The 18,446-nt window shown below is 43.5% G+C and overlaps 1 protein-coding gene across 1 annotated transcript in view; it reads left to right on the top strand.

Annotated features, from left to right (window-relative positions):
* The window catches only part of dlgap1a (discs, large (Drosophila) homolog-associated protein 1a), a 121,575-nt gene that overhangs the window by 80,593 nt on the left and 22,536 nt on the right, over positions 1–18,446 (top strand). The window contains exons 2-5 of the mRNA XM_060905601.1: positions 1,683–2,763; positions 9,879–10,090; positions 15,015–15,192; positions 15,289–15,526. Coding sequence (XP_060761584.1) covers positions 1,744–2,763; positions 9,879–10,090; positions 15,015–15,192; positions 15,289–15,526 — 1,648 coding nt within the window. The 5' untranslated portion in view covers positions 1,683–1,743. The remainder of the gene's footprint in view (positions 1–1,682; positions 2,764–9,878; positions 10,091–15,014; positions 15,193–15,288; positions 15,527–18,446) is intronic.

Raw genomic sequence — 18,446 nt, 5'->3', positions numbered from 1 at the left:
TCTAAAGTTAAAGTGCATAGAACCTCACAGCACAACATGAAGTTACCTTAAAATATAATATAAATGCCTCAGCTTTCATGTAAGAAAAAAAAACTATTAATACTAGTACTGTGTGCAGGCAGTCTCTCCTGAAGACTAAATTAAACAATAATTATAAACTAATAAAATAAATGGCTCAGGCTTCATAGAAGAAAAAAAACAATTTGAACAGAATCTCACAGTATGATGCTGAAGCTGCCTAAACAATGGAAAATAAAATACCATTTTGGCAAAAACGTTGGCATCTATTAATTTATTTTATTAAGTAAAAAAATATGTTGCCAGATACTGCTGACGTTTTACAGCCCAAAATATGTTCAAAACCCGCCAAAATGCACTTAAAACCGCCAAAATTGGGCGGGAAACCGCCCAATCTGGCAACACAGGTGGCAGTAATGGCTGCACTCATGTCGAGGATGTAAACACAATCTGGCAACACAGGCGGCAGTAATGGCTGCACTCATGTCGAGGATGTAAACACAGTTGACGTGGCAACGGACATACATGACATAGTGGATGTAATTTACTTTCACAACTTTTTTTGCTGTCAGAAATATTTAATATTAAATTTTGTGACTCGACTGACAATAGCCGGTGGCATAACAAGCCATAGCCGGCGATTTGCCGCCGGTGACCGGCTACTTTTGAGACCGCTGTTGTTGTTCAGTGTTCTCCTGATGGTGGAATCATGAACATTAGCCAATGTGAGAGAGGCCTTCAGTTGCTTAGAAGTTACCCTGGGGTCCTTTGTGACCTCACCGACTATTACACGCCTTGCTCTTGGAGTGATCTTTGTTGGTCGACCACTCCTGGGGAGGGTAACAATGGTCTTGAATTTCCTCCATTTGTACCCAATCTGCCTGACTGTGGATTGGTGGAGTCCAAACTCTTTAGAGATGGTTTTGTAACCTTTTCCAGCCTGATGAGCATCAACAACGCTTTTTCTGAGGTCCTCAGAAATCTCCTTTGTTCGTGCCATGATACACTTCCACAAACATGTGTTGTGAAGCTCAGACTTTGATAGATCCCTGTTCTTTAAATAAAACAGGGTGCCCACTCACACCTGATTGTCATCCCATTGATTGAAAACACCTGACTCTAATTTCACCTTCAAATTAACGGCTAATCCTAGAGGTTCACATACTTTTGCTACTCACAGATATGTAATATCGGATCATTTTCCTCAATAAATAAAAGACCAAGTATAATATTTTTGTCTCATTTGTTTAACTGGGTTCTCTTTATCTACTTTTAGGACTTGTGTGAAAATCTGATGATGTTTTAGGTCATATTTATGCAGAAATATAGAACATTCTTTCAAGCACTACTGTATATAGAAATAGACAAGAAGAACAAGAGACAGGGATTGATCTTTTGCAACATTCGCCAAAAGGTTGCTAATACATGGCCACGTTTCAGTTAAAAAAAAAAACTCTCAGAACATCTGGCTGTGGACTTTCCATAAGCACCAGAAATGATCCACTATTTCTAGAACCATAGGAGGTGTGTTCCTGGTTGTAAGTGACCCTGGTGGTGTGTTAGAGCATCGAACCTGTGTAGTCTCAAGGAATCGAGTGTATCAAATCTACCTATAACGAGCTGAATTTGTGCAGATTATTACATGTTTGTTTTATTCTCTACAGGTCCAGTGGGGAGTGTACGGAGCCGTTAGTCGAGTGTGTGTGTGTACATGAGCCTGGCCCCATGATGATGATGAAAGGCCTTTCCAGCAGCCGCAGCCACCACCACATGGTGGCCTGTGAGCCTTCGTATGACCCTATGGGTCACCACGGTGATCGCAAGCCCTACCTCATCAGCCAGATTGAGGCTCCACCTCCTCCTGATCATCCGTATTACTCGTCACGAAGCTCGTACCAGCCGGACTGCGTGGTGCCTTATGGGACCTTCCCGCGGCGCCACTACAGCACAAGCCATGAGCCTAAGGAGGAGTGTGCTGTCGTGCCCTACACTGGTGGAATGGGGCCTGTGGGAAAATGCCAACGTGTGCCAGTTAACCTGCTGGAACATCTGGATCGGCAGCTTCCAATGGCACGGGATGGCTATCACACATTACAGTATAAACGCGCAGCAGCTGCTGCAGCTGCTTTAGAGCAGCGCAATGACAGTCCTGGGCGTATCCGGCACTTGGTGCACTCAGTGCAGAAACTTTTCACCAAGTCACACTCGTTAGAGGGGCCTCACCACGGTGGACATGGGCACAGACACAGTAAGAGTAGTATGAACGGAAGCAAAGCGAGTCCTGACGGAGAGACCACGCCAGCACCAACACCACGGCAGCGCAAGCGGAGCAAGAGCCGTGAGCGCTGCAAATCGGCTGAGCCCAAGCAGCGGACACCACCTTCGGGATACTGGAGCTCGGACGAGCTGGAGCGGGACGTCTGTCCTCTGCGCCATGCCGCGCCAGGCATCATGACCGTGGGGCGTCACCCGGAGCGGGCGCAGTCTCAATACTTCCTGGAGGCATGCGGAGCAGAACCAACAATGAAGAACTCGCGCAGCAGCAGTGATGTGGCCAAGTGCACAACGTGTGCCATCACGGCGCCAGGCACGGACGTGGCACAGCTGGCGAAGAAGAGTGCATGGTCGTCCTCTCTCACGGTGAGCAGGGCGCGCCAGGTGTACCAGCAGGCTGCTGTAAATCTAGATAAGGCGCTAGTGAAAGCAGAAGCTTGTCAGCAGGAGCGCACATGCCAATTCTTGCAGGTATGCCAAATCCAAATTAAAAAGAATTCCAACACCCTTTATTAATAATTTCCCCCCTTCACCCCCATGCTTACCTCACCTACTTTCACTTTCACCCTCACCACCACCACCACCACCGTCACATCCTCCTCCTCCTCCTCCTCTCCTCCTGCTTTCTCCTGGAGAGAGGCTCCAGCTTTGATTTGAGTTCTGCTGAGAAGTAAGTGCAAACCACTAGCCGCCTTACTTTCTAGTTAGACGATCATGTATTATTTCTGGTATTTTAATTAACCTCTAAACCTTTAATATTTCATCTCTTTCTCTATAATTTTTCCCAGTTCTTTCTATCATTTGTGCATTATTGAGCTGGTGTTTATTAGAACTGTCACAATTATAACGCCACTGAGAAATTGCAAATATTTGAGCTGATCGAGTTTGTCTTTTTTTTAATTTCGACCAAGATTGTTTACGTGTATGTTCAATACGTTGATATGCATTGTTACACCACTATAAAGGTCTGTTTAGATTTTTTTTTCATGAAAATAAGACACTCAGGACGGCATTCACAACATGATGGACATCATACACCATTTTATTTTTTCGTAGCCGTCTCAGTTTCAAATTTTATGCGATCACTTCATATGCGAATAGACCATTAGACTTCGTCAAATTGTTGATCTTTAAACAACGATAAGTCAAATTGTCATAATTGTGACAGGTCTAATGTGTATGCACGGGACACAGGATGGGTGCGTACACATCTGTTTGATGTGTGATTTTAATTTAAATGAAAAGTGGTTCTAAATGGTTTGGGTCCCAAGTGACAAAGCGAGCATCAAAGTGAGGATTTGGATTTCGAATCCCAAGTGAAGTGTTGACTGTTTCGTTTCCGAGGAAGGATGTGGGAGACTTCGTTTCATCACACGTTCAATTATTTAAATCTGCATAAAAGCACTTCAGAAAGAGAGCAGAGTGCTGATGGTGGGTTGCATCACATGTTTAATTATTCAGATTCAGCTTTCAGGGTTTGAGTCTTAGCACCTCATGAAGGCTTCAGCTGCCTGGAGAGCACATCCTGGGTTTGAGTGACAGACATCCCTGGGCGGAGCTTAGGCTAAAATTTAAATCAGCTCTTTACAAAACATGATTGTAAGACGTAATAAAACATAACTTGCTAGCAAACGTTCTCTCATGAACTTGCCTTCTGATTTTTTTTAAATTTTGTACTCATTTAAAATAGATCAAGTTTGTAATCAGCTAATCAAACATGTTAAGCTCCGCCCTTAAGCTGAATGTTACTCAGAATGTGATGGCTGGATACACAATACAGCAGCTATAGCACTGAGAATATGAACACGTGTTTAACATAAACAGTGTAGTAGAACATTTCATCATCTTAACACCCTGCTAGGCTAAAAACAGTCACGAATGATGCATATGAAATGCTAATACGCTGCATGTGATCAACTGTGACTTGTACAATGAAATATTAATAGACATTTGGAGTAATAATTGTCTTTAAAGGGTCATTACACACACGATCTGCAGTAGTTTGCTTTCTGTGCACCAAAAATATGAGATGCTAATAAAAACAGAGGAAAAAGTTCTGGGTAATAAATGTCTGTCGTTAAAGGGTCATTAAACATGAGACCTGCAGTAATTATCACAGCATCACTGTGGAGGGGGAAATAAATGCCACCTTAACATGCGCTGATGCTAAACTCACTGTTCCTCACTGTTACAGTCCAAAAACTGGAGTTGGTGGGAATAAATAAAGGTCTAGTGAGACTCGCAGGAGGCGTGGCCTCTGTGCCAGGCAGTCTCAGTGCAGGAGGTGTGGCGTATGGACCTGTCACTCTTAAGGAAAAAGGTGTGGCCTGTGTTTCTGTCAGTCCTCAGGAAAGAGGTGTGGCTTTGGCCCTGTCAATCTCACAGAAAGAGGCGTGGCCTGTGTTTTTCAGTTTTATTGAAGGACGCAGGTCTAATAAAGGAGGTGTGGCCTCTTTTTCTGTTCATCCCAGTATTGGTCTCTTGGGAGGTGTGGCCTCTCTGTCTGTCAGTCACTGTAGAGGAGGCGTGGCCTCTGTGCCAGTTGTCAGTTGTTTGGTTTGTCATTCTAGGAGTAAAAATGAAAATTATATAAATATATATCTTATCTTTTCCATGCGGCGGCACGGTGGTGTAGTGGTTAGCGCTGTTGCCTCACAGCAAACAGGTCCGGGTTCGAGCCCCGTGGCCGGCGAGGGCCTTTCTGTGTGGAGTTTGCATGTTGTCCGCGTGGGTTTCCTCCGGGTGCTCCGGTTTCCCCCACAGTCCAAAGACATGCAGGTTAGGTTAACTGGTGACTCTAAATTGAGCGTAGGTGTGAATGTGAGTGTGAATGGTTGTCTGTGTCTATGTGTCAGCCCTGTGATGACCTGGCGACTTGTCCAGGGTGTACCCCGCCTTTCGCCCGTAGTCAGCTGGGATAGGCTCCAGCTCGCCTGTGACCCTGTAGAACAGGATAAAGCGGCTACAGATAATGAGATGAGATGAAATCTTTTCCATGCTTCATAAATGTAGTATAGCAACCTGTTCCAACTGTAATAAAGAACGCTTTAAAAATGAAGCTTTGACAGACGAGAAGCAGAGAGATGCATTACGAGTGATTGACTGTGATTCTCACTCACATGTCCTCCTCCTTCTGAACAGAGGATTTCTGCCATGTTCTCTCTCACGCTCGGAAATCGCAAAGAATAACTCGTGTGGGGTTTTTTTTTGTTTTTTTTGGGGGGACATGCTAAATTCAGATCCCAGGTTGCCATAGTAACTGTGAATGAACATTCAGGGTTTTTTTTCTGAACAGTTGCAGATTGCAGGATGGCACTTCGCTTTCGAGCGAGGCGGTTAATCCCACTCGAGCGCTGGATGATCCTGCTGCCAAATTATCTGTAATGATGTTTTGATAGTGTGTCTAACAGCTGTTAGGACTTCTTAAGATCTCATTCGAGTTGTATGTGTTTGCGTGTGGAGAGAGAGAGAGAGAGAGAGAGAGAACTTTTGAAATTATCAGGATATGCTAGCATCCACAAAAACATGCTCATTTAGCCTAACAGTGTAACTCCATAAAAATGTGTGAATTAACAGGGGACCTCCATCTTTCACTCCTGACCTTCTAAGACAAGTATTTAAGCATCACACTTCAGCATGGTGTGAAAGCGTTCCAGAGAAACATCCAGAAGCGTATCTTGGACAGCTGTAATGAGTGGAATTGGATGCTGTGGTGTTCGACAGGATCTTTTATGCCCTAAATGAGGCAGGAAGTCGGAGCGGGTTGGCATGCTGGGAGCCTGTACTGTGGATTTCAGCTCAGTTGGGTGCTTAGTGCTCAGACTCTCAGGGAAGGCTCCTAGTGTGTTTTGGAAAGTCAAAAAAGACAGCATTTGTGGAAGAGTTTTACAAAAAATTGAGCATATGTCAGATTGATTTCACGTCTCATCAACCTTACAGGAACTAAACATATGACACGATCATTTCAGAGTCATGTATCGGAGACCGAACTGAAGGAGCTAACTCATGAACGAGCAGAGATCAAAGAACAGCACAGCAAAGCCTGGAGACTTGCTGACTCATGATTTGAACATGTAGGGCACTAGAAAGGGTCAAGAAAACATTATGTCAAAGTATTGACTGTTTTGAATATTTAAATAATTTGTCCAAGACTTAAAGGGGAACTGAAGGCAAATATTTTATTATCAAAATTCTATTGATCTCATTCATTATCTCATTATCTGTAGCCGCTTTATCCCTCTACAGGGTCGCAGGCGAGCTGGAGCCTATCCCAGCCGACCACGGGCGAAAGGCGGGGTACACCCTGGACAAGTCGCCAGGTCATCACAGGGCTGACACACAGACAACCATTCACACTCACATTCACACCTACGCTCAATTTAGAGTCACCAGTTAACCTAACCTGCATGTCTTTGGACTGTGGGGGAAACCGGAGCACCCGGAGGAAACCCACGCGGACACGGGGAGAACATGCAAACTCCACACAGAAAGGCCCTCGCCGGCCACGGGGCTCAAACCTGGACCTTCTTGCTGTGAGGCGACAGCGCTAACCACTACACCACCGTGCCGCCTCTATTGATCTCATTTTATTAAATATATGAATGCATGTTTGATTGCTATTTTGTTGCTGCTATAGCAAGTTCTGAGTGTTTGAAATGTGCTCTGTAATATATCAGTCCATATGTCAAAGCAATGGCCGTAAACGAGATTCGTTGAGACCTGTGCGAGACATCGTAGGACGGAAGTAAAACGTACAGCGGAAATCAAAGTGACAACATCTGCCAACGTTGTCAAAAGACGCGCGCGCCCTCTTTCGAATGCTGACGTAATCAAGCCGGAAGTTTGTTTTGTTTTGATAGCAGTCAGGAAAGTTTGAAAAAAGTAGGCAGTAATCGTCATTTAAACTCGTTTTTGTGCAATATTTCGTTTGGAAAACAGTTTTCAAAATGGCGGCACTGACTGGCTGACACTTCACGTTTCAAAGTCTCGCACAAGATCGCGCGGATAAGCGACGCCTGCCGTGGACCAAACGAACTAAATTCAATATGACTAAAAACCGAATAGGCCGAATAAGTATAATATTTAATTGCAATTAGTTGCCGATACGAGTCACGATATAAGGTTACGAAAACCCAAAACGTAATTGAATAACACGTTAATTAAGAAATAAAGCAAGTTTTAAAATGATTTCAGTTCTCCTATAAATTTCAATCTCCAAAAATAAACTAACAAACAGAATGGGGGATAATTTAATCGGTGGTCTGAGAACATCCAGTCAGCTTGTTGTTAGATGTTGTGTGATGCAGTTTATCATGACACTGATTTTGTTTCATCCTCTTGTGGGTTGTTTCACCCACAAGATTTTCATTGCACGAGTTTTCCAGCGCCCCCTGCTGCCCATGTCACTGAGTGTACTTGCAAACGCAAGATGGATGCCGTATTTATCCCGTGGTCATTTGGAGCATCATTTGCTCACATTTCTTGGAAATTATCGCAATGTGTTTGTGTGGTGCAATACCAAAGTAAGCAGCGGGGGCGCTATGGTACCATATGATGTTATGTTTGCACCAGAACGAGATAAACATGCTCTACAATTTCACAATGAGGAGGGTTTTTTTAAAATAAAATAAATACCAGGCAACAATTTGATGATGCCACTGAATCTGCGATGATTTGATTTGATATGATTCCTTCGTTTTGTATTCTCCGACCGATGTATGAGCAAGTTTGTTCAGAATCTCAGGTCAGCTTAGCATTAATCTATTGGCAAATGAAGATGACATCATTCAAGAAGGACTGTTATTTTTGTGTAAATCATCTTGCGAGCTTATTAACTTTAGTTTGAAAATATGAATTATTTTTTACACAGTAGTTGTTTATCCTTTTTCGTGGATAATTGTTTTCTAATCGTTGCATCAGAGCTGCTGTTGCTGTTTACTCACTTTTCACAAAGTCGATTCCTCCACCTTCGCCATGTTCCCGTCATGAATGTTTTAGCTTTACTCTGCCCCCTAGTGGATCGAGCTGTTAATGCTTTGGACTTTGTACACACAAGTTACGCAGAAGACTGTACCCCTTTTCCACCAAATCAGTTCCAGGGCTGGTTCGGGGCCGGTGCTGGTTCACAACTCGTTCAACTTGCGAGCCAGCTGAGAACCAGTTTGCTTTTCCATAGCTCGCGGTGCTAAGCGGAGCCACGTCATTACGTCGCTGTATACGTCAGTTACGTCGCTGTATACGTCAGTTACGGCGCTACGTTTGCATAAACCTTGGCGCGAATATCGAAGCAAAAACAACACGGAAGAAGCAGCAACAACAACAACAATAATAATAATAATGGCTGACTTCGCATTTGTACAGCTGCTGCTTCTCGTCGCTTAAAAATGGCGATCTTTCGCGGTCTTGTTATTGTTGTTGGTCTTAACAACTCCGCCCCCCCCGCTGACGTAAGCGGTTCTTTCCTCTGGCCCAGCAGAGAGTTGGTGCTAGCCTGGAACCGGTTTTTCTGGCCCCAGAGCCAGTTCTTTGTCAGTGGAAACAGAAAACCCGGTTCCAAACTAAGCACTGGCCCCGAACCAGCCCTGGAACTGCTTTGGTGGAAAAGGGTCTGTGAACCATGCTGCTTACATAGCAGCTACATGTGAACACATGCACACAGTGAAAAGGACATAGATCTGCAAATTAATTTGTTCAAATCTATAATATCTGACTCCATATCAGTGTCAGGATATTATCGGTAGGACGTATCGTTCTGCCGTATCTAAACATCACTTACTGGGGTTTATGTCCAAGGCTAGTCAAATGTCATGCCCTGGAATCGTAGTACTGTCAGATTTTTATATCTTGAAGCTGTTTGGAGGAAAAGGAGACAGGATTGTTTGTCACATGACCTTAAAGAGTTGTTGTGATCAGTTCCACAAGAATAAATACATCTCTTTTTGTGTGCGTGCGTGCGTGCGTGCGTGGGCACATTGGTTTCATCACTAACTGCCTTTTATACCCGCTGTGACGCCAGGGCCCTCCGTTTCCACGGCAACGGGAGCTGTGCGCTGATTCACACTGTGGCAGAGGAATTCTTTAACGTGGGATTTTTCACTCTGTGCCGTGTGAGAAATTGTGGAGAAAAAAAATTCTACGTGTTACATGTGTCTACTCTCTCTCACACACACACACGCGCGCGCGGCACATTAGGCCGAGAATAACCATGTCTCTGCTGATATGAATTGGAAATTATGTACATGAATGCAAATTTTTTTGGTCAAACTGTTTCTTTCAGCTTTCAGAACTCTGCGTTCAGGTCAGATTGTGTGAATTGTTATAAATCTGCGATGTCGAACATGTGGATTATCTAATGGAGCTGATCTGAGTTTGTGTGAGCGAGTGGAATCGAGACAGATGTTGTGATACGCAGGGAGGCATCGTTAGCCCAATCATGCGAGCTCACACCGGTAGCCTCATTAATTATCTCTGCCCACTGTGCTGTGTGTGTGTGTGTGTGTGTGTGAGATACGGCGTAAAGACGTACCGAGGCTGATATACAGATATTTTCTGCTGTATGTTATGGCGTGTGACCTCTGACCTTGCAGGTGCCTCAGGACGAGTGGGGGGGTTTCCCCATGGGGAAGGAAGAGGACATCCCGTGCAGGCGCATGCGCAGCGGCAGTTACGTTAAAGCCATGGCCGAGGATGACAGCGGCGACTCGGATGGAAGTCCCAAACCGTCACCCAAGATGCAGGCGAGACGAGCCAGCTACCTCAAAGCCACGCAGCCATCACTCACAGAGATGACCACGCTCAAGTAAGGGCATCACTCACACACACACACACACACACACACTACTCCAAGTACAACTATAATCTAGTTGGAGCAGGATTACTCCCGGTTGCCATGTCCTCGCTAACGTCTAGCACAATGACGGCCTTCGTACACATGATGTTTCTTTCTGTGTGGATGTTATCTTGCCAAATAAAATATACTCAGCAAAAATAAAAACTTGACACTCATTATTTTTCAAATAGTGTTTAGAAACTTTTCTTGAAAGAGTTCTTGTTGTGATTATGGTTAAATGCATTGTCAAGGGCATTACGTCACACATTCATTCTACTGGTCGGGCCTACGTAGCACATGCGAGAGCACTGCACGCTAAAATCACGTTTCCACGTGACACAAGTGACGTGACCTATTGATACACGTGCAATTGATCTCACGGTAGCAGAGTAGAGTGTCATCTCAGAAAAACAAGGTTTTATGGTTAATTATTCGTTAATTTGCAATGCCACGACTGTCAAACATTCAGCGTGAACGTGCCATTGGCATGCTGAATACGGGAACATCCGTCACTGACGTTGCGAGGGTTATGGGATGCAGTCGACAGACCATCCATAATCTCCAGACACGTCTCCATCAAACTGGCACCACAGCCGACCGTAAGGAACCCTCCACAGAACTTGCAGGAGCTTGGTGCCATGTTGGTACAAATATGGCGGCGCATTCCCCAAGCTGTGTTCAGACGCATCATCCAATCCATGAGGAGACGTTGTATCGCAGTTGTAAACGCCCATGGAGGACACACCCGATATTGACATGATTTCATTAAGTTGTGACTCACAGTTTTTGATCATGGACATTGTCGTCGCATTTCCGGTGGAACCGATTCCATGACAGACATGATCTGTATGCTATAGCATCTTTAATGACAAGATAATTGAATACAATCGTTATTTCAAACCTATTTTCCAAAATGTTCAAATTATTGACTTTGAAACGAGTGTAAAGTTTTTATTTTTGTTGAGTATATGTTGTAAAATAAACACATCGTATGCACGCTGATTTTAAGCAAACCATCTTAACTTCATAAGTCATTAAAGCTCTCTAAAGCTTTAGACCTGAACGTTCTCGAATGCATTTAGGCATATTCGACAGAATAAATCGGGACAAAGTCTCCGTCATTTTGACTGCAACGTAAAGGAACACCTGACAAAATAAAAAAACAAAAAATATGAATAACGTTTCATACAACATTTCATTCCCTAATTCTGCCCACATTGCGTCACCAACAGTGGCACCGCCTCCTTACACTCCAAGTCATTCATGACTTAAGTTTATTTTCACTTGAAGAGTTTATCACTCGAAGTGGACTCCGGTGTGAGATGCAGGAATGCCGAGGCTCTGTAGGTGAACCTTCCTTCCTCTGTACTGATTTCAATTAGAGTCTCAGCAGAACCACGGTTCCTTTCTTTATTTGCACAGCTTTAATTAACACCGTGCAGCCCATTTCCGTAGAGTCTATGAGTAATTACTTTTAATTAGCCGTGGGCTTTCTTTAAAACGGCTGCACTGACACCGTGAAAGCACATTTTTCTTGTTTTGACTTTGGAGGTGTTGCAGGTGAAAAGCTTGCTGCATCCTCAGCGGGAGCAGAATTGATTTTTGTTGGCTTGCAGTATTACTGGTGTGAAGCGTATACGGTGGATCTGGTGTAATGAGAACAGTTTTCCATAAACACTACACAAACAGAGCAGTCGACGATTCCGTAATCAGATAATTAGCCAGAGGAAGAGAGTCACTGCTTCACTGTGACCGAGATCATCTCTCTAAGTGCTGAAGGTGTCCGAAATCTTAGTTACAGCTTTATCTTGGACTGTTACTGTACGTTTACGCAAGCAAGCGATGGGCGACTGTCCATTTACTACGTATGTACATGACACAGAGCTGCAACTTTCGTAACAAAGCGACATTTAGATAGAGATTTTATCATTTCTATGCAAGTTAGGTATGACCTGGTAAAGAGACAAATCCAAACGATTGTCTTGATTGATTCCTCAGATCAGTTCTGCAGCACGTGCGGTCCAACGTTTCCCCACAGTTCATCTTGTCCAGTCATACACGACCTTTCATCAAATGTGTATAAAGACGTTATGAAGGGGGGAAAAAGGCTTGGTAGGAAGTAACAGAGATCGTCAGTGTATCTGCAATGTGTACAGTTAGTTCACTTTGCTAATCTAACTCAAGAGTGAGGCTAGGACGAAGTCGAACACGTAAACAGTTTTCACACTGATTAGTAGGCATGTAACGTTACGTCATGTGATGATTAATCATGATACAAATTTACAACGATTTGAATCAATGAAATCACGGTTCATTTTTATTATCAGGCCGTGTAATCTCTTACACAGGGTTTCCCTAACTGTAATTGTGTTGTTTAGACAGCAGAGGGCACAATGATGTAAAATAGCGGGAAGACGTCTGACTTCACCGTTAGCAGAAGTAACACAGCTCTAATGCTGCGAAAACGCACAAAATAAAAACAGATGTAAAATAATAGAGCTGCTGTGTGATTCTGTACAAATAGATTTAATAAGAAATCAGAGCTCTCTCTCTTTTTACAGACTGCTGAAAGATAAAGAAAAGAGAAGCAAATGGAGGAAGAACAAATGTTTATTAAGAAAATCAATATTTGTTATTCACTTTTCAGTTTCCATAAAAGGAATATTTTAGTTAATAGGCAATTATACTTTACTCCAACCTTTACAAATGTGGGTCAGTAATTATTGCTGGTGATTTAAGAAAATTAAACAAATTTTTGTTTTTTTATTTAAACATAATTGTCAGTTATTCCTCGAAATTGAGTCGTACATGAGCTGATTGGCTATAATCCGTGTACGATGAGATTGAGTGGAATACCTGTTTTATTCTATCCACATTCACTGGATTTTGAGAAACAGAGCATTTTTATTTTTTGCAAATTCGATCAGTAAAAACTTTCTACAGAATGTCCGACAAAGTCGTTCCCACTTAAAATGTAAAAAACTGGCGAAATGACGGGAGCAATTTGTGAAAAATGCGATAATAATAATTCGTGAAAAATAAAAAGATATGTTCTTACCATCAAATACTTTTGTTCCATATTTATTTATTGGGGGGGCGGGTGAGTAGAGTTTTTATTTCATCCTCGGTTGGCTCAGCAACACTCCGGCATTTTGAGCTGATATCCTAGTAGCAGAGTAGCCAATCAGAGTGTGTGATTGCTCATATCCAGTGAATGTGGATAGAATAATATGGAATATTTAAGTTGATTTTTTAAAAATAGTAAAATAAATGTTACATTTTTTGGCAAATAAAACTTTCTTCATTTCATTTTTTTCAAAAATGTTTTGGGAAAATCAAAACGTGAACCTGATATCATGAATCGAGTGAAACGTTGCACGCCTACTGATTACTATGCTGCTTAATTTGTGTGTAGTTTTTCATCAGACCAAAAAAAAAACCTGTTGGATAGGCCACACCCACAAGTTCGAGTGTAAACATAAGGTTACACAGTACTGACACTGGAGACTCCTTCCATAAATGGCAAATATTCATGATCAGGAATCAACTAATGGGGCGAGAGAATCGAGATTTTCTTGTAACATCATGTTTAATGGAAATCTATTGCATGGGGGGGTCTTTACAAAAACTGATCTGCGGGAGAGAGAGGAGGCTTTTGCGGGGGCGAATGGCCTGCAGCGCTTTCAGAGAGAGAGAGAGAGAGAGAGAGAGAGTGTGTGTGTGTGTGTGTGTGTGTGTGTGTGTGTGTTTGAGACTTCCACTGATGTCTGGTCTGTTGATGCTGCTGCAGCTGGAGGCAATACGTCTGCCTGTCAAGGTGTGTGTGTGTGTGTGTGTGTGTGTGTGTGTGTGTGTGTGTGTGTGTGTGTTAAATGCGTGGGTGGCCTTAAATGAATTTCTTCTCTCTCTCTCTCTCTCTCTCTCTCTCTCTCTCTCTCTCTCACTGTATGTAATGCAGTCCTTAGCACGAGTGTGTGTGTGTTCTTGCAGTTCGCACTCACTGAGGAAGTGACGTGAACTCGGTGATGCCACACTGAGCATGTGCTGTGAGGAGGGAAAACCTCCAATCTGTCTGTCCCTTTCACTGGGGATTTCACAGCTTTAAATGTTGATGCAGTGGAAGCTCTGTAACCTCCGCTATATCCGCTTTACACATCTGACCATCTGCCTGGACCGTCTCAGCTGGAGCGACCGCTCGTGGCTGTCATTCGCAGCTCTATAAATAAAGCATCAGACTGTCAGTGGATCATGAAACGCAGTGTGACGGACTTTCGTGCGGATTATTGCCTGATTGCTGAATTTTGGACAGTAATTTTAATCAGACATTAAAATCCATCCACAGATGCAGTCTAACAGGCTGAAAGACTTCATTTCAAGGTTCATGTTACAAAAATCCACTTTGTCCTCTTTTCCTGGGTTTTAGATTCAAATAACTTTAGCGCATGCATTCTGTATTTGTTGATGAATATTTATAGCTCCTTGTTATACATAAGATTTTATGAAGCAGTTTGTCATCATTAGGGCAAGAAAATTAATCATGGATTAATAATATGCAGTGTTTCGGGGGGGGGAAAGGGAAGAGTCATTTGGGAGCTGAAAGAGTCGATTGTTCTTGATGATACAAGTCAAATGATCTGACTCACTGAACAGAGCTGGAATTCCGAGCACTATTACACATGAGATGAGATGAGACGAGACGTATGCGATCCTTTATGCTAATCTTCTCCAGGATATACAATCGGCGCTGGTATCATTTTCCGATATGGTTTATTTAGCGCAGTAGGATGTGAAATGTCACGAGTGAGAACATTAACTCGATCATTTGATGTTTCTGAGTCTCCTCGTGTGTTTTGGCTGATGGTACGATGTGTGATCTCTCTACGTCTCTATGCAGTATTTCTACAGAACACTCTCCGAAGCTGCAGATCAGGAGTCACAGCTATCTGCGAGCCGTCAGCGAAGTTTCCATCAACAGGAGTATGGAGAGTCTGGATCCTAAAGCTCTTCTCGCGTCGCCTCAATACCGCTCACGCAACGAGAGCTACATGAGGGCTATGAGCACCATTAGCCAGGTTTGTGGTCTCAGACCTCTGACCAACACCTGTTCTTCGATAAGCTATAATACACGCATCGTTAATATTGACTCTATGTTATATTTGCTCCTGAAGGTGAGCGAGGTGGAGGTGAACGGTCAGATCGAGGCTGTATGTGAAAGTGTCTTCAGCGAGATGGAGTCTCAGGCGGTAGACGCGCTGGATTTGCCGGTTCCCGGATGTTTCCGGATGCGGAGTCACAGCTACGTACGCGCCATCGATCAGGGCTGCTCGCAGGACGAGGACGGACCGTTACTGCCTGCGTCACCACCACGGACCACCACCACGGTCCGGACCATTCAGAGCAGCACAGGTCAGAATACGCTTACAGTGTGTACACACAGGCGAAGGAATTCACTTCCTGGTCCAGTTGCACGTGTACAGGTTGTGTTCATCTCTGACGGAAAGGCAGAACTGTACTCTCTGTTTCAGCAAGAGATCCGAACTAGAGGTGGCGCTGATATCAGCAGGGTACACGTCTGAGAATGTACGATACTTTCCAACCCGACTATAAACAAACTGTTAAGGAAAAGGTTTAGTGCTGTGCAACAACAATGTATTATAGGCTAAAAAAACCTCAATTACGATCTCACAAATTTATGACTTTTACGACTTTAACCTTGGAAATTTTGATGTTCTTCTTGGGATACTACGCAACATAATTTCCCCCCAAAAATATTTTTCTGAGTTTTTTTTTTTTTTTTTTTTTTAATTTTTTTTGTAAATTTGTAACTTTATCTCCGAGAATTTCTCAGTTTATTTCTTGCAAAATTTTGATTTGATCATCTCAGAGAATATTACTTTTTTTTCTCATAAATTTCCAGCTTCAATCGCAGAAATTGATGTCTCGGAGTATTATCCTTCCCATCCATCCATTATCTGTAGCCACTTATCCTGTGCAGGGTTGCAGGCTGGAGCCTATCCCAGCTGACTACGGGCGAAAGGCGGGGTTCACCCTGGACAAGTCGCCAGGTCATCACAGGGCGACACACAGAGACACACAACCATTCACACTCACATTCACACCTACGCTCAATTTAGAGTCACCAGTTAACCTAACCTGCATGTCTTTGGACTGTGGGGGAAACCGGAGCACCCGGAGGAAACCCACGCGGACACGGGGAGAACATGCAAACTCCGCACAGAAAGGCCCTCGCCGGCCCCGGGGCTTGAACCCAGGACCTTCTTGCTGTGAGGCAACAGCGCTAACCACTACACCACCGTGCTGCCTTTATAATTCCCAATGCTAGGCCTTTTTTTTTTAAACCTACAGTGGCCCTGGTATACCATCGTACTTTGCAGATTTAGCACAAAACTATTTTTTCTGCTGTTTTTTTTTATTCCTCAATTAGCACTACTCTTAAAAATAATGATGCTAGAAAATGTTTTTTGAGTGATGCTATAGAAAAGACATTCAAATCTTTTCCCCATGAGACCCAATTCCCAGTTTTTTGAGACTTTGCACCCCTTAAACTTTTCATTAATCAAACTACTGCAGTGTATTCGATTAATAAAAAAGAAACAGCCCATCATTCCATTTGCATAGGACTTTTGTTGCCTAATATTAACTGTGGGGCGGCACGGTGGTGTAGTGGTTAGCGCTGTCGCCTCACAGCAAGAAGGTCCTGGGTTCGAGCCCCGTGGCCGGCGAGGGCCTTTCTGTGTGGAGTTTGCATGTTCTCCCCGTGTCCGCGTGGGTTTCCTCCGGGTGCTCCGGTTTCCCCCACAGTCCAAAGACATGCAGGTTAGGTTAACTGGTGACTCTAAATTGAGCGTAGGTGTGAATGTGAGTGTGAATGGTTGTCTGTGTCTATGTGTCAGCCCTGTGATGACCTGGCGACTTGTCCAGGGTGTACCCCGCCTTTCGCCCATAGTCAGCTGGGATAGGCTCCAGCTTGCCTGCGACCCTGTAGAAGGATAAAGCGGCTAGAGATAATGAGATGAGATGAGAATATTAACTGTGTAATAAAACAATAAATAAAATAAAACATGAATGTCAGAGTTTTATAATACAACAGAGCTGAAACAGCAGCAGCAGAAGAATGTGTAGAAACTACGAATGTGAGATGGGGAGGTAAGGGGGTGGAGCTATCAGTGTCAGTCAGGGCCGTCGACAGGGGGGGACAACCGGGTATTTTGTCCCGGGCCCAGGCATGAGGGGGGGCCCAGAACTGGTCCCTCATGAAGATGCCATTAATCATTCTGTTTCATTTCAAAATGTGTTGATTTGGGGGAGAAAAATGTGCTATATTTGCATTCAGTGAATGATTTCTGGTTCTTTTGCCTTTATTGTCTTCGAAAATGGATTCAAGAACCCACCTACCACCCCTAATGCAGAAATGGTTTGGTCTTTGATTAAGGCGCCAAATAACACGGCACTATTCCATCATAACGCTTCGACAATAAGCGTGCGAGCCCGTTTGCCAACATGCACAAGTCAGGAGCAAAGAAAAGAAAAGAGAAAAAGAGATGAAGAAGCCAAGAGCCTCAGGGGCTCACTGCATAGATATTTTAGAAAAAATTCAGATGATGCAGCAGGTGGTGAAGGCAGTGGGGCAGCTGAGCCAGGTAAGACACAGATAACTTTTTTCCAGCCCCGTAATGTAACCCCAGCACGCGCGACACGCCATTCATAATTATAAGGTAGGGGATAGCAGGGTACACTGAGTGAACACTGAAATGCACAGGGCATTGAATTATTTCATAAACATATCGGTTTAATAACACTGTGTTGCATATATCTCAATGAAGCAAAGAATAGCACATTGGCCCGCAATCATATCCGAATGTTTTAGGCACGCTTGCTGAGCTGCGCTGAGCTGGACTCCGGTTAGCTGAAAGCCCGTGGAACGCTACCTCTTGTTAATTAAACCTTATTTTGTTGGAAATCATCCCGTGTAGATACGACGGCATGTGAAATTGCCAGCTAGATAGAGTTTAATGTAACGAATGGGCTATAAATGGGGTGTTTTGAGGTTAGTCTGTTGCAAAACATTAAACTTTCGCTTAGACTGGATACTCTTCAAACAATTCCCTTGCTCAAGTGAAAAATGATAGGCCTGTATGAAAAGCGCAATTAATGAAAGTAGCCTAATAAGCCCTAAATGAATAAAACAACCTCTGTTTTATTGTTGTTGCTTACACGTTAAGATTTTGAAATCTTCTCGGTCCAGTTCTATATCCAGGGAACGTTGTAATCCTTTTGGTTTATCCGTAATAAACGTGTCAGCCCC

Source organism: Neoarius graeffei, chromosome 23 (genome assembly GCF_027579695.1).
Source record: "Neoarius graeffei isolate fNeoGra1 chromosome 23, fNeoGra1.pri, whole genome shotgun sequence".
In the NCBI taxonomy this organism is placed as follows: domain Eukaryota; kingdom Metazoa; phylum Chordata; class Actinopteri; order Siluriformes; family Ariidae; genus Neoarius; species Neoarius graeffei.
The sequence above is the reverse complement of the archived record's forward strand: the minus strand, read 5'-3'. Positions and strand labels throughout refer to the sequence as shown.